The sequence below is a fragment of the Aptenodytes patagonicus genome, chromosome 3, assembly GCF_965638725.1.
Source record: "Aptenodytes patagonicus chromosome 3, bAptPat1.pri.cur, whole genome shotgun sequence".
NCBI lineage: Eukaryota > Metazoa > Chordata > Aves > Sphenisciformes > Spheniscidae > Aptenodytes > Aptenodytes patagonicus.
In genome coordinates this window covers 104,927,141-104,944,985 of record NC_134951.1, presented here as the reverse complement: position 1 = coordinate 104,944,985, position 17,845 = coordinate 104,927,141, and the positions used below count along the sequence as shown (strand labels likewise).

At 37.4% G+C, this 17,845-nt stretch overlaps 1 protein-coding gene across 1 annotated transcript in view; it reads right to left on the bottom strand.

The window, feature by feature from the left end:
- Window positions 1-17,845, bottom strand: part of SYT14 (synaptotagmin 14) — a 96,865-nt gene that overhangs the window by 46,506 nt on the left and 32,514 nt on the right. Inside the window, exon 4 of the mRNA XM_076334494.1 lies at window positions 15,811-16,029. Coding sequence (XP_076190609.1) covers window positions 15,811-16,029 — 219 coding nt within the window. The remainder of the gene's footprint in view (window positions 1-15,810; window positions 16,030-17,845) is intronic.

Below are 17,845 nucleotides of genomic sequence, written 5' to 3'. Positions count from 1 at the left end.
TTCCCATTATGTTTCTGTATTCTGACCTCTTCTTAAAAACAAAAGACTCTCTCCCACTCAGCCAGCAAAATTTACATAGGATTCAAAAACCAAGTGCTGATACTAACATAATCTGAATTAATGTATGAGAAGTAAGGGGGAATAACCAGAAGGAGAAATAAATTATTGTAATATGAACTCGATATAGACTCATTCAGAACTGTCTCCCAACTTTCAATGCATTAAATCATTGGAAAGACATCAGCTACATAAATGAGTGCCACAAAGGCAACTAAAAGCTAGAGAGCCAAAGAATGGGTAGGCAAATGCTACTCTTGCCCCTTTTCCTCGGTTATCTACACTTTTCTACGTATTACAGCAAAACACTCGACAAAAAACTTAACCTGACTTGTTCATAACCACAAGCTCAGCCTTGCTTTAAAATACAGAGATTTTGAAGCATAATATCTGAGGCAGAGACACTGAAGCATAAAAAACAGACTCTTACCCTTGTTTGTATTAAAATTATGAAATAACTATCATGCTGATAAGTTTTCCACAAGCACATATGAACTAAAGGTATATTAAATATTTTCAGTTTTCTAACAGTATCACTGTAGGTGAGACTTACATTTGCATGGATTTCGTAAGATGCACTTCTCTTAACTTTTAAATATAACTTTGAACCATCTCAGGTTATGATACTTTCTTTTGGGGATGAAAAACAGCCACATAATGTTTTTACTATGAACATTCAACTAGAATTAAATCTCACTTCTTTTATTTCCCTGAAAATTTCTTTTAAAAGTAACTGAAAGCTAGAGAACAATGAAAAGGAACTCAAAATTGACTGCTGCATTGTGGTATTTATGGCAAGTCATCTGTATTACCAAAATGTTACTAGTTCTGTGGTTTAATATTGAAACCACTCACGAAAAAAAATGAGCATCTGGAACAGTGGAGATATTGACACAATGGCTCTGTACTCCTGCCATTACATTCACCGTTACACATGCTATCATTTCTCCTCTGTATAATATTCTCCTGGATTATCTGCACTGTGCCCAAAAGCACACGAGAGATCCCCCATCCCTCTCTGAGTAGAACTAAAGTGCAAACTAGTATTTTTTTTAAGAAATAACCACCACTGTTACCATCCTTCATAAAAAGGGTTCTTAAGTTCTTCCTTTGCAGAATCTCAAAGTGGTCTGGAAATTGCCACTGTTCCCTACACCTCTGAGGCCAACAGATTGCCTTTAACACTAATGACAACTACTGTTTTTATTTCCAAAGATTTTCTTCTTTTAAAGCCCCTTTTTGTTAACAGGAAGAAAATGGCACCAGGAAAAGCAGATGATTCAGAGCAGTGGTTCTCACTGCCAGCGAAAGGAATTTTGCTCTGAAAACAGACAAAGATAACAGCCATAATCAAACAGGATGATGAGCTTCTCTGAAGGAGAGCATTACACACTAGTCTCTTAACAGATCAATTACTCCTCAATTACAAGGGAAAATGACCATCAACTCAAAACACCTTTTCAGATTTTACCAGACCTACTCAAGAGTTATCTAATGGCCAAATTTTGTATGGACATACAATTCATGATCCAACATTTGACAGGAAAATTAAAAAAGATATCAGAACAAGTACAATCAACTTCATCTTCAAGAAGAGCTTTTAAGTCATACATTTACTTGCAAATTTTCATGTGATTATTTCTATACTAAGATGTAAGCAAATAAACACTGTAAAGTCCAGAGAAAATACATCATTATTCTCTCGTTATTCTCATAATCTAAAAACAGTTCCATTCTGGCATTATTTACAGAATTTAACATAGCCAAATAGGAAGCACTCCCAGCAAAATAATTCTGAGAAGGTAGTTACAAACTAATGCAAAATTAGACTAGTTTTCTGTTTTGTATCCGTCAGATCTTGAAAATGTAAATGCAATAGATATTTTTATTTTCACGCAACTCATCAAATTGCCACAAATGCTACGTATGCAACAGAAACACTTCGAAGTGTAATAAATCTTAATAAAATGTAACATAGATGGCATTGCACTGTTCATTTCAGAGTTTGCTTTTTTTCTATTAAAATTCACAGGAACTTGGACAAAATTTTAAGAAGGTATTATCTGTTTCAAATCTTATTAACACAGTGGTTTTAGTGCTGAGGATTTAAAAACAAAGTTTCAGAAGTCATTACACGTACTACCAAACTACAGACTACTAAAACACAGGGACGACCAAACAGATCGGATATAACAAAAACAGGAACTATGAGATACTGGAAGCCACAGCAAGTTTGAGCAAAATCAAGCAACATTGTAAACAAGATTCCTTGAAGATACGAAGAAATGAGTCTAATCACTAGTGTTAATCTTGACCAATTTAAACCAGAACAGACACTGCCCCTCTTTTTTGCCAGAAGATGCAGAGTTGGCCCTGACCTTTTGGTTACGAGTGTGTTTTCTGGTATAGATGTCAACTCTTTGCAGTAAACAACAGCAATCGTGTCACCTGTTCAAGTCATATTTATAAGCTGTTATTTGTTTGGGCTGAGCATTTTCAAAGAAAAGAAAATCACACCTGAAGTCAGCCTCTTGAAGAGATGAAACTTTTGTAGTTTCATTCTCCAAGATTTGGATTTTTCAGATACATATTGTGTTGGTTTTGGCTGGGATAGAGTTAATTTTCTTCATAGCAGCTAGTATGGGGCTATGGTTTGGATTTGTGCTGAAAACAGTGTTGATTGATAACACAGGGATGTTTTAGTTACTGCTGAGCAATGCTGACACAGAGTCAAGGCCTTTTCTGCTCCTCACACCACCCCACCAGCGAGCAGGCTGGGGGGGCACAAGAAGTTGGGAGGGGACACAGCCGGGACAGCTGACCCCAACTGACCAGAGGGATATTCCACACCGTATGACATCATGCTCAGCATATAAAGCTGGGGGAAGAAGGAAGGGGTGGACATTCAGAGTGATGGCGTTTGTCTTCCCAAGTAACCGTTACGCGTGATGGAGCCCTGCTTTCCTGGAGATGGCTGAACACCTGCCTGCCAATGAGAAGGAGTAAATGAATTCCTTGTTTTGCTTTGCTTGCGTGCGCGGCTTTTGCTTTACCCATTAAACTGTCTTTATCTCAACCCAGGAGTTTTCTCCCTTTTACCCTTCCGATTCTCTCCCCTATCCCATGGGGAGGGGAGTGAGCGAGTGGCTGTGTGGTGCTTAGTTGCCATCTGGGGTTAAACCACAACAGTCCTTTTTTTGTGCCCAACGTGGGGCTCGAAGGGTTCGAGATAACGACAGATTTGATTGGAATGTGCTAGATCAAATTTATAGCTGTTATTGCTGTTTAGCTATTAATCGGCAGGGTCCTGTGCTTGCCATGGGGCTTGCTTGCCTTGCTGTATATTAGTCTAGTGCTCGTTAGTGGATGCTTTTTGCTTTCGCTGCTTGCTGTACTGCTTATCATCTTACTGTGCTGTGCCTGGGAACGTTCTGATAACAGCAATGGCGATGCGCCTGGGCTGGCAGATGGCCAGGGCATCGCTGCTGTTCCTGTGCTGCTGTACTGGACAGGCTGGAACTCCAGTCGAAGGGACTGTGACCTGTGGATGAGTCCACGCGGGAGCAAGACACCCCAAAGCATCTGCAGCCATGGATAAGCCCACGCCAGAGCAGGTACATCTCAAAGCGTCTGTGGCTGTGGTTATGTCTGTGCCACAGCAGGTGTACCTCTGAAGGGATTGCGGCCCAAGGATAAGTCCATCTCAAAGCATCTGTGGCTGTGGATAAGTCCATGCTGCAGCAGGTACACCTTGAAGCATCAGCGGCTGCGCATGAGGTCTTGCTGGAGCATCTCAAAGTGTGTGGCCACAACAGAGCAGGCACATCCCTGGATAGACTGCAGCCATGCAGGGTAAGGCCATGATGGAACAGGTTCACTCCTGAAGGGACTGCGGATGTGGGTAAGGCCATGCTAGAGCAGGTATATCTCTGAAGGCATTATGGCCCATGGAGAGGGCCACGCTGGGACAGGCGCACCTCAAAGCAACTGTGGCTGTGGGTAAGTCTACACTGCAGAAGGTGTACCCCTGGAGAGATCGTGGCTCATAGATAAGGCTCCACTTGGAGCAGGTACAACCCTAAGGGATTGCAGTCTGTGGATAGGTCCAAGCCGGAGCAGGGGCAAGGGGAGGACTTCATTGCAATGTTAAACCCAATGGTCTGGTCCAAAGGGACCAGGGGTGGAGGTTGTAATGGATATACCTTTAAATTGTTCTAACCCATGATTTGAGCTGCATGTTATAGGAATTACTATAGCAGGAACCACCCGAACCAATGGAGGACAAGCCTTACAAGAAGCAGTGCAAGTGCAGCAGTGACCTGACCTGAGCTGGCTTTGGTGCCCAGTAACTCCACTCAACACACCACCTCTCCTGTCCTGAATGACCACCATAACAGATGGAGCCCAAAGTCATGGACTAAACGAACTCAATGGACATTTTGTGGACATTTTACAGACATTTCACAGGGGTAGTCTATAAACTAAGGCAATGATATCTGTGTATTATACCAAAGGATGGGAAGGGGGAGAGGGGTATGGTTAATGAGGATGTATTGGGAAGTATGGGACCTGAGCATGATGTAAATGGTATGGAATAAGGGGTGGAGAATGTGCTGGTGTTGGCTGGGATAGAGTTAATTTTCTTCACAGCAGCTAGTATGGGGCTATGGTTTGGATTTGTGCTGAAAACAGTGTTGATTGATAACACAGGGATGTTTTTGTTACTGCTGAGCAGTGCTGACACAGAGTCAAGGCCTTTTCTGCTCCTCACCCCACCCCACCAGCGAGCAGGCTGGGGGGGCACAAGAAGTTGGGAGGGGACACAGCCGGAACAGCTGACCCCAACTGACCAGAGGGATATTCCACACCATATGACATCATGCTCAGCATATAAAGCTGGGGGAAGAAGGAAGGGGGGGACGTTTGGAGCGATGGCGTTTGTCTTCCCAAGTCACCGTTATGCGTGATGGCGCCCTGCTTTCCTGGGGATGGCTGAACACCTGCCTGCCGATGGGAAGGAGTGAATGAATTCCTTGTTTTGCTTTGCTTGCATGCGCGGCTTTTGCTTTACCTATTAAACTGTCTTGTCTCAAGCCACGACGTTTTCTCACTTTTCCTCTTCCGATTCTCTCCCCCATCCCACTGGGGGGGGGGGGAAGTGAGCGGGCGGCTGCGTGGTGCTTAGTTGTTGGCTGGGGTGAAACCACGACACACATGCTCTTATCAACTCTATTTTTAACCTGCCGCTCATATAGGATACTTAAAATTCTGAACATGTTTACATTATCCATCCAGCAGGCTAATGGAACTGCATACCAGACAGTCATGCATAATTCAAATCAATATCCTCAGGCTTGCAACTCTAAGTCAAAGCTGCCTTTAAATAAGCTGGGTGTGACTTTAACATGAATAAAATGTATCTAATTTTTAACCTTTATCTGACAAATTGATATATTTGCAAAGAAATGTCATAAATCTTCTTTAAAAATTAAAATAAATAAAAAGTCACAATAACTGAAAATCTTTTAAAAAACACTTTTAAGGACAAAATTTAGAATGGTTCAACAAGACTGAGTGCAAAGGTTTCAAATAGAGAGCTGGGTAATTTTTTTTTTTTTTTTTTAAGCAAAATTTACAAATGTATACATAAAAACACATGCTGGCAGAAGATTAAGTGGTGTGGAAGGTGAATGTAGCAGGATTTCCTATTTACAAATTTTAAGATCAAGCTTTGAATTGGGCATCAGTGACTCCACACAGAAAACCTTATACCCAGTTAAGCATGTCTGCTATCTTCTCTCTAAGGAACAGAATCAGAATTTCCATAATAAAATAATTTTCCCATTGAGTTTTCCTATGTGCTTTCATAAGACCACAATTCCGTCACAGCAGATAACCTTCAGCCATACTGAAATGACCAGAAGCATGGCAATTACACTAGCTAAGGATCTCTTTCCAGCTTACTTGTAAATACAGTGGAGGAAAAGTAATTGCAAACAGCCTCCCCTGCCCCCCAAAAAACCTCAAACCGCACCCCAAACCAAAAGAACATAAAACAAACAAACAAAAAGGACTTCAAGTTGTATAATATAACATACCATGCTTTCCCTTTCCCCCAGGGAAAATATTCCAATAATTCCTAAAGGTTAGGATAACTTCATAATGCAGAAGTGTTGTAAGTAGCATGTAAGAGCTTATTTTAACAAAAAAAAAAAAACAACAAACCAAAACCAGATCTTTGCCTCCACAGAAGCTACAGACACAATTTCATGTTGTTTACTCAGATACAATCCAGTCCCAATAAATAACATACACAATTAGTACCTATGAAAACAGTCATCCTAAGAATAAAATACACGTTATTAGATAAAAATGGTAACATTGTTCATCTTGTACAAGGACAAAATATTCATTGAGTAATTCCGAGAGAATACTTATTATATAGTTATAGTATGTCTATGAAATTGATACATAAGCATAAGAAATATAATCTACACTGACTAGGTAACAAAACAAGAAGAGTTCAGTTACAAAAATAACCCATTGTTCTTCTTTTACCAAAGAGACAGTTGAAACGTAATGTGATCAGATTATAAAAAAACAATTCTAATGGTAACTGGTCTTCAACCTAGGGGAAAAAAGCACAACTGGGAGTCAAACGTTAGTCTCAGGCTAGAGTTAAAAATTTTTTTATTTTAACCTTTAAAGCTAAGAAGAATGATCCATTTATCCACAGGTGCTATGGAGGAAGAACTGATACTCTGTTCTTTTGTAATATTCTCACGTAAAGTTGTAATAATGTTTTTAGTTCTCATATTTATATAACAAGTACTGCTCCATTCTGCTGATCAAGTAGCATGACTATTCTCACCAGGTAAGTAGAGTACTGGGTGTACGCAGGGTAAAATTCGTTTTTTCAATGCACCTAATAAATGTCTACACAGAGATTTCCAGTCTACTGTTCGATCCTGTTTCTCACTCACTCGTTCCATAATAGAGCCATGGGATATCTGCAGTTAGGGTTACGATTAATGAAAACTCTACCTTCTTCTGTCTATCCTATTGTGGGAGTCTTTCAGAACAAGATATGTCTCATGGTATACATACATAAAGATCAAATAAATTGGTCTCCTGTACCACTAGATATTACCATAATACCAAGAAAAAAGAATGTCCATACCCAATAGCTTTTAGATCATATTAGTAAAAGAAATACTCAGTTTTCAATGTGAACTCTCAGAATCGGCAAAAGCGCTACGTTCATCAAGGAAGTGATCTTTTTTGCTGATATAGTACTACCCCTTGTGTTTATATCACAAATCAGTTCTACATTGTATTAATGTGGAACATCTATATCAAATACAATGCCACAAGGAACTATTTCAGCCACAAATATATATGTGAACTCTTCCCAGACAGATCTTGATCCTTTCATAAATCCCAGATTCAAATAGACGAGACACTTATTAAAATAAGTTTACAATAAAATGGAAACTTTCCTGTAATTATTAATGTATGATTTACATCACTTCTGAGACATCTCATTGCTAAGGGTGACTTTCTTCAAAGCTTTCACATCAATGCAAAGGGTATTTCTTCAAAGACTTCAGAATGCTGGCAGGAGGAACCTCATTTGTGAGATTGCTTTGCTCACTTGTGCACATCAGGAAAAAAAGCCCTTTCCCAGTGGGAGGACAGTTGGTCTAGCTGGAAAAGGAATTTTCCTGTTGCAAATTTTATCATCATCACTGACTTCGAGTTTTGTTTCTAGTTTTCTTCTCTCAGCAGTAGATGACATGCATGCTTTAACATCTGTGTTTAAACTCAGACACAGATCTCCTTTACATTTAAATCCCATGTTTACATCTTGCTACCTCCATAATATTCCTCAAGAAAATTACAAGAATAATACTGAATTACACATGTACTTTCTACCCCATCTGTGAATTCTGTCCATTCCAGGTCTCCAGACTATAAACACTATGCTTGTCTGCCATTCATGCAGGTAAAGAACCATAACCACAACATGACCATAGCGTAATACGTGAATTACTTACATGAGAAGTTCCTTGCTATCAGGAACTTTTCAAAAGACAAAGGGTAATACTTTCTTGGGAAGTAAAAAAGATCTAAATGCTGTAAAACTGAATAAAAGACAGAGCAAAAGTTGATCTTCAAATCACCTTAGTCTCTGCAATGCTCAGTTGACTATATTTTTTGGAAACGCATCATAATTTCAAATACTTAACAGAACTGACTGTCTTCCACTATTATAGAAGAATAATAGAGGACTGTCATAATGTACTAGGAAGCTACTTTGAAACTCTTGGGGAAAAAAAACCCCAAACCACAGCATCAGAGAAATTAAGTAGAAAGCAACACAAATCAAGTTAGCTCTGGACAGTATTCTGCAAAACCTTGAATTACAAAAGTATCTTTTGTACTACACAAAACTATCCCTAAAACATTCCCTTGATATAGCTATGGATTGAACTGCCGCAATCCCCAGAGGCTTCAAAACCACAAGAAATTCCCTTTCTCCAATTTTTAAGGGCTTGGAGCCAATGAAGACTCACTCCAACTTACCAATAAAGAGGAGGCAGACACACATAATCAGGGATCAGAACTTTGTATCATTAGTACTGCATCATTGTGCTTTCTCCTATACTACGTGAAGATTTTAAATTACTCTTAAAATAAAAAGTGTCAAGGGTAGCTGCCCACATAATAGAAAACAAGCATAAGGAAGCTGGATCAACTAAAGAAATATTGTAATTAAAAAAATTCCCTTTTTCTCTCCCAAAAATCTCTAAAAAGTGCATCAAGAATGATATCAATTGATAGTACACAAGTACTATCAGCTGAGGTACACGAGTATGAATATTTGGAATATCTCATAGCTGTAACATGACTCAGCCTTCAAAATACACTCTGAAACATTTGGGAAAGACTGCTCTGATGATTACTAAAGACTTTTCTTAAGTGTCTTTACTCAAGACCCTTTCAAAGTATCTTGATGAATGTACTATTTGAAGCCCTAGGTCTATGCAAAGCTGCAGGCCAAAAAGAGTATTTTCTTCCAATAGGTATTATACCAGAAAAATCTCACAGGTAATGTGATAAAGACACATCAGAGAAAAATGGGTGGCCACCTTCTTCCTAAATACTCTTTCCATTGTATTTCTAATTCATTACTTTAAAGCACATTAGACGAAAAAGAAGAGAAATAACTATTTAAGTTATGATCTAGTATTCAACTGAGCTTTCACGTCTTCCAGTCTGAATACTAGTTCATAGTTCTTATTCCACGCAAGCCATCTTCTTTGTCTGTAATTCTTAGCATCTGAAATGTACAGACAGATAGACCAATTTTGAGAGAACTTTGTGGCCTTATTTTGCTGAATACGATACAACCATACTGAGGTCCTCACTCCATAATTTTGAAACAGTAAGTTTTCATTCACACTTGACTTGAAAATAGATCTGCTTATATGCAAGGAATAATGATAGAATCTGAACTGGAAAACATATGATTATCGTGAGATTCACTGAAGGATCCCTTCTTCCTCTCTCAGCCTGTCCAGTGCCTTTCACCTTAGCTTGACAAGTCTGAAGAAGTAGGATCCTGCTTTAACAGAAGGTATTTACTGAGGAAAACTCCCCCGGGTTGCTTTAAAAAACTGGGGAAATTCACTTGTATACATTTTGAGGTGCTTATGAAAGCGCTTTCGGTGTTTACGTTGGGAAGATACAGAAAGAAAATCTCTCTATATGCTTCAAGTAGTTCAGTGAAAAGACTTTTCCCAAGACATGAAAACTAACAAGAGAGAAAGAAAAGACAAAAAACTGCATAAAGAATCAGATCCAAGAGATTCCAGAAGAACAGTTGCCTTCACGTGCAAAGATTGACACAGAGGAGCAAGGCAAACATATGTCCAACAGACACATCAACATAAAGTGCCGAAAGCCTAGAGAAGAATAAAAGTGGAGAAGATAAACTACAAAAATAACATCATACTCTACCTTCACAATATGGAAAAGATGGATAAAATCCAGTAGCATATGCCTGCTAGAGCAGCAGATTCTCATTTAAGAGAACTTATGTTTTCTCACTGCAGTCTTTTAGTGCTTCCATATGTTTCCAAAAAACCTTGTGAAATGTAAGGCACTTGGGCCAATCTCAGAAATGGAGCTTCTGAACAAACATGTCTCCAGCCGTGGGGCTTTATCAACTGAGAAGTTAGAAAAAGACTTTAAAATAGGCTGGAGATGGAACCTGTGGTTATACTGAGCTGGTAAACTATAGCTAAATAAAGTACATCTAAGTATGCTAAGTAAGCAAGCAAGCTTACTACTTTTTCCATCATGATGTCACCTACTTTGCCTCAGAATTGGGATCAAATCCCCTTGCTTGCTTGCTAATCTGGAATTTTGCACAGCTGTTAAAGAGATGATTTGGGCAAGACACGCTTTAAGAACATCACAAATTAACTATAAAAAAACCAGAATGTTTTATTCCCCTCTTCTACCTTTCTCATCTCAAGGGATTCAGAGAATCTTGATTTCAAAAGCAAAGAAGAACCTACAGCTTTCGACATCTGCCTGCAAAACTCTAATTTCAATATATTTACCCTAGCATTTCTAAGTTTAAAAACTTCCATTTTTAGGAATTTAAGGGACTGCTTACTTAAAGAAAATATATTGTACTTGCCTATGAAGCTTATAGAGACAACAAAGACACAAGAACTTGCCTGTATAATGCTTGAGTTTTTAAAGTTCAGGAAGTAGCCACTACTGGAGACAAAGAGGCTAGTTTAATATCATACTGTATGTTTTTTTTGAAATTGAAGTTATTAAGAAAGCATGGTCCATTTAAGATCACAACCAATATAGACACTAAAAAATAATTGCAATTAGTGAAGTACAGAGAGTAATGCGAATTTTAAATTTAAAGTTTGTACACTTCCTTATTTAGATCACTATTTCAATTCATAATCTCCTTGTCAGCAGAAATATCTTATGGTGTTATTTTTGCCTTTTTTGGTGTTTTTTGCCTTATTTTTGTTATTTTCTGAAACAGATGTATAATATCACAGCCTATATTAATCCCCTCTTCTAAAAATATTACAAATAATTGGAGCACATAAAGGCAATACTCTACATCCTCAACAGGATAATAAGAGCATTTGAAATGGTAGGGAATAATACAAGAAATAGGATGCACATTATAAAAAATTAAAAGGAAGTTATATCAGGATATTTATCAGGGAAAAGGAAAAAACGTCACTTCAGTAAGTACCCATACTTTACTGGATAACATGAGAAAGAACACAAAGAATATTATTGGCAAAAATAAGATTTCAGACTTCGAGCTGACCCTAGAACTCTGGGACTAAGCACAGGGACTGGGTTAAGTCCACACATAGATGTCAAGAAATACTGTAGTTATACAGGTTTCTCTCTTCTGTGATTAACAGTTTTCAGTCATTTGTGCAAGAGTTGCAAATTTCAGGTGTAAACCTATCTTCTATACTATTTTACTTTGCCATCTGTACCATTTACTTTGCCATTCCGTACCATTTTACTTTTGATGAGGACATTTGTCATCATTGTGATTTTTCTAATGAACTAGATTTTCCTTTAGAGATACTCTGGAATTAAGCCTGTCCATGAGGAGCTCACTGCAAAAGTTACATATTTACAATAGCTCAGAGTCTGTAGAAATACTTGCATCTAAGCACAATATTAATTTCTTTTCCCTTTAAAATACATATTATAACTCATCAAAATCTAAGTGCATCAAATGTGCTATACAAATATATAAAGTAGATCAGACACTGGTCATAAGCAGCTATTTGTGAACCAAAATGTAAAAACCTAAATGTCATAGAATGAACTAAAGTGCTACTAGAACATTCCATCATCACCAACAAAACCCCACAAATATATTGCTTTCTTCATTTAACCATTAAAAACATTATACAAAGTGTCATGTCAGTTCTGTATAAATATGCTGAAAAGAAAGATTAATATGGCCATCTAGAGGAGAAAAGAATGATGTGAAAACATGCCACACATATTTTCAGGCTTCAGAATAAAACATTTTTAGAGGCATGCAGCCAGAAAATAGATGTAATAAACCAATTATGTAATTGATAATAAGTGAACCTTAAAATAACATGATCAGAAATTTTGTAGTGCAAACATATTGATATTATACATGTTTTTAGCAATGCAAGCAAAGCTTATGGGTTGTATTAATAAAGAAAAGATTATATTTCTGTCTCACTGTGAAATTTTCTGTGTGCACTGTTAAGCGCGAATGCATCTAAACAAACAAATTTAAAAAGTGAAGATTAAAGTGCAGAGTAAACAGTTATTAGTAAAACAGTTTATTGACTCCTTTGAAAACACACAGCACACTGTTGCAAGATACAACATGTGATAGAGATTAACTGCTGAAAAGAAAATAACACAGAATTTCCCAAAAATGAAATATCATTTTCATTGCTCATATTACTCTACCTCTGATGGAATTTTTAATGATATCATCAGAGGCTGATTTACTAGCAATGAGCAGTGGGGGGAAAAGAGATAAGACAAAAATGAATTCTCTCATCACTTCACTGTAACACTACCAAGCCCTGCTCAACATATGGTCTGAGTGGTGCCTTAAGCTGGAAGTACAGCTGAAATGTTTAAGCCTTAGAAGTAGAATGTACATATGAGGAAACAGAAGCACACAAAGTCAAATATATTGACAATTGTTTCTCGTATTAAATAAAGTACATAGGGACACACTGCTTGCTTCCCCTCCACTACAAAGAATCAAGAAATGGTTCTATCATTTGTCTTTACACTTCTTCTAAAAATAATTCAACAGTCATAAAAAACAATTATTTAATGAAAAATTTCAGGATTCCTATGGCAAGATTCAAGTCTTCTATAGATTTATTTTGCAAGTTTAAGGAACAGTAAAGCTTTGAATTTTTAAAAGTTACACTGAAACATCTAGAATGTTGATATTCTCCACTTGGAATCAGAGACTTTTAACCTCATCTGTTCAGTGAACTGTTTCTCTGAAGACACATGAACTGTTTGGTAGCGATAGTCAGTCTCTCATTTATTTTTGACTGCAGGCTTTCTTCATGAGGTTTCCGCCTTCTCTTTTCATCAAAGTTCTAGGTTGGGCAGCTTTCCCTCTGTAATGATCATAACACAACCAGGCATACTCTGTCTTTTCCTCTATTCGAACACATTTTTATCATTGTGCAAAGATTCTTTCTTTTATGTTTGAAATAATTTAGGAAGAACATAAAAAGTACTAAAACTAATTATTCTAGTGTGCCACCTTCAGGTCACTGAAAAGTGAAAAATACTGGGTTGTTAATCTGTTGCCATGTCCAATACCACAAAACTCTTTTTAATACTATTGAACATAATTTTGTTGAGATTAATGGATCACAAAAATGAGACAAAATCATGACTCTAATTTGCAAGCATTTTGCAGAAAACTGTAGAATGACTGCAGACTATCAAATAAATAACATTGCTGATTCTCCACTCCTTGTAAGATGTGGGAAGAGAATGCTCTCACAAGCAGCAGCAAAAGCAAAATACTGACAGCATTAAAGCTTTTTTACAAGTAAAAAAGTATGTGGTTAAAAATTTACAATTTTCTAAGTTAGAATGTTTTGATCGTTTTTGCTTTAAAGATTTTTTTTCCAAACCCTGAATGTTCTTTCATTATAATAAATTCAATTTGCATACTAATTTTAGAGTGAATATGTGTGTGCATATATAAAAATGGATTTTACATCCAGCCAGCTTCCTGAATGGAAAGAGTGTTGAGAAGGGATAGCAGCTGGTGACAGATATCTTTAGCAATAGAAGAAAAAATGAAAAAGGAGGAGGGCGAAACAATGGTAACTTTCCTGATGCAATATTTGGACTTGCCAACAGGGTTCTTTTGTCTTAGATTCTAACCATGATATAGATTTCCAGACTGGAGTTCTCATTCCCCAGAAGAGGATAAAAGTCAGTGACTATGAATTTTTATGATCTGAGAGGATGATAAGGAGACAATTATTAAGAAAAACCCAACCAAAAACCCTGGATACAGGCTAGTACAACGCCTTTGGAGCTTAAGTCTTATAGAGCCAAAGTAAAAAGCTCAGACGAACTGAGAACTTTGCACTGAGAAGATAACTAGGTAGGATAAAAAAAATCTGTACTGTGAAATAGAAAGAGGAATGTCACATGTTCCTTCAAACATGAATTATTCTATGATTATTTCAACAAGCAGCCTCAACACTTTGAAAAGAGACAGATACATCATTCTCGATATCTGAAAGTAGTCTTCTTGTATAATTTGTTTCTGGTATTATTTGCTAATAAATACGATTGAGTTTTCCATCTCCTGTTAATGTACATCACCATTCTTTCCCAACAGTGACATGAGCCATACAAAAAGTTAGCATCTTATCTTTCATATTCCCCCCACCAACGCTATTGATAGATCTCAGTAGATATAAAACCCAAACATGATATTTTCACTATCCCTCTTCCTTATTGTCCTTCTCCATCATAGTGTCCAAGGATTGGTTCTTACCACCTGACCTCACCTCTGCATCTCCTTCCCTATTTGCTGGAACTCAGACTCCTAGCCTCCCTACAATTTACAGCAAAAGAAAGAACCGAAATTTCTGATGATCAGAAAATAATCCTCTTACTGTGCAACTTACTTCAATGATGGCTTTCATGTCCTTTGTGTCTTAACTTGGAATCATGAATGAGCATGCACTAATTTCAAATTTCAGTGGCAAACAGACTTTTGTATAACTAAAATACATCATATAGTAGAAAACAAATTTTGTCAAGCATTTCTGGACTGTATAGAACATTTAAGGAAAGACATCTTTTAATTACATCTATCCACTTTTTATTAGAAAATATCAATCTCTAAAAAACCTTGCAAACCTCCGTGCATAACGGAGACCAACAAATATCTTACTATAGCACAGCATCTATGTTAGAATCTGACTTTCATGTAGCTTCAACCAAAGCTCACTTTTCATGCTAGAAAATGGCTAGACACAGTGCTCACATACAGCTATTTTCAAGCACAAAAAGCATATTGACAAAATATTGACAGCAGAATTCTCAGCCTCTATGTCAGGTTGTCACCCTAACTTAAAATCAAGAAATATATACCACAAAAGAAAACATCCATTGTTTACATCCAACTTTTAAAGCCATGGAAAAATTATATTAATCTAATCTTTGTAGTAATTTCTTTCTGTGATTTCAAGAGAAGAAAAGATACAGAACATTCCAGTAGTGCACACTGCAATGACCGTAACCAATAATCAATTCCATTTACTTTGCTGTTATGACAGCTTATCAATAGAGGAATAACAGGTCTTCTTTGTATTAATAATACCACAGAATTCATCAAGAGTTGTCATGTTTCCTTCCTAAATAAAAACATTTTAAATTCCCCCAAAAATAAAATGACTAATGATGAAATTGTATGAAACTTAATATAACGATATTATATCATTTGCAGTATTTCTGGAAGAATGCGCACAAGTCTGCCTTTTTTTTTTGAGCATGCACAAATATAAAAGATATCTGGATATTTCTTGAAGACATTGACTATTTGCAAGTCAAGCTGTCCTCATCTAGGACTTACTTATCCAGAATATAATTCTGAAATTTGGAATAAAAGGAATGCTTTTAAATCACTCTTACCTTCATCTATTGAGGCTTCACTACTGTATCCATCATATTCTGCAGACAGGGGACTATATTTTTGTCTGGTTTCCCACATATAGTTTTTTTGCTGTCTGCCATCCACCACTGGCAGCCTGGAACTCTGGGTTCTAGACAAGGCCTCATGATATTTACCCAGTGCTTCATCTTCACTCTCAGATGATGAACCATGCTGGTCTTTACTCATATAAGAGTTGTCTGTTTGAATAAAATAAAGCAAATCGACTACAGCTCAAAATAGAATACAAGAAAATAACCATAAGAGGTTATCATTGAAGATATTTAAGCTATTTCAATTAAAATTTTTGTATAATAATATCATCTTGTTGTAATTATAAGTATTATATGATTTTGTAATTGGTGAGAGCTATTTTTATTTTCTAGAAAAACTGAAAGATCATTAAGCCCCAAAAAACCATTCTAAAACTTATTCAACAGAAAATGGATTCATTTATGTAAGGCAGCACACACTGAAGTTCTTGAAACCCTTCATTAAGTAAGAAAATGCTCAAAATAATTTATGTAAAGTAAATCCAACACTGCTGCAACATTACATTTGGATACCTAACATATCAAAAAGGCAGCTCCTGATCCTCCATTCCCAGCTGATTTTTGCTGTGAGCATGCAGTATAACATAGAAATGAAACTCATTTACAAAGAAAAGCCTACAACAAAATCGTCTTAGGATATTTATGTCAGTAGTGCTTAAACTCACAATAACAAATGGGAAAATGCTAGTGAAAGATGTTTGCATGCACAATTTTATTTAACTTGTAATAAACAGCCCGTTGTTCAATAACTGAATTTAATGCAGATTCTCATTGCAGACATCTGGCAACAGCAAAAATTGCACAGAAGAAACTATCTAGTTAATTCTTTTATATCAATTCCTCTGTAACGCCCACTCCTGTGGCCAACTTTTTCCAACTACATCTCATGTATGACTTCCTCTCAGAAGTGAAAGATTGAGCTGCATTTTTATTTCTGTAAAAGGAAAGCTTCCCCCTCCCTTTTCCAAACCTCAAATGGATTCTGTCCGAACTTAGCATGCCATGCAGAAGTTCTGTGGATCTCAAACTCTAATAGGCATTAGAAGAGTTCATGTAAACTCAATAAAGCACTACCACTACTCTCTGAGCAAGCCTATGGTGTATGATTTGCCAATGGATTTCCATTACTGGCAGAGCTCTGAGATGCCCATAATGCTTTTTTTCAGCTCCTGATTCTGCAAGGGAATATTGTCTAACATGCTATCCAGCCATGCTCAACCGCTTCTCCCCTCCCTGCTTTTATGCCCTCCTCCCAGTCCCTGTTCTAGCTCTAGTTCTGCATTTCTGCTCCCATTAGTCTCTGTCTTCATGCCCAGCCAGTCTCACTCCTCTGCCGGGGTATTCCAACTAAAGGAGGGATTCAGCTCACCCAAAATTCAGCCATTTAAATTAAAGTAACTCGATCTATGCCAGCCATCTAGGCCTCTTTTACAGTCAAGTGTTTGCCTCTTCCTACTACTACACAGGTCCTTCCTTCCCAGTTTTAGGTAAGCCTCTAGAGTAGATGAGTAAAATCACTTCCCATAGAAGTGATTCCCTGGTACTGATACAGAAAAAACAATGCTGCAAGTTTAGGTAAGACATCTTTTGCAAAGTTTCATTTATACGAGTAGAATCTTATCCTAAGTTGGATTCCTACAACTACCGGAAAGGAGGTTGTAGCGAGGTGGGTGTCGGTCTCTTCTCCCAAGTAACTAGCGATAGGACAAGAGGAAACGGCCTCAAGTTGCGCCAGGGGAGGTTTAGATTGGATGTGAGGAAAAATTTCTTTACTGAAAGAGTGGTGAAACATTGGAACAGGCTGCCCAGGGAAGTGGTGGAGTCCCCATCCCTGGAGGTATTTAAAAGACGTGTCGATGAGGCACTTGGGGACATGGTTTAGTGGGCATGGTGGTGTTGGGTCGATGGTTGGACTCGATGATCTTAGAGGTCTTTTCCAACCTCAATGATTCTATGATTCTAA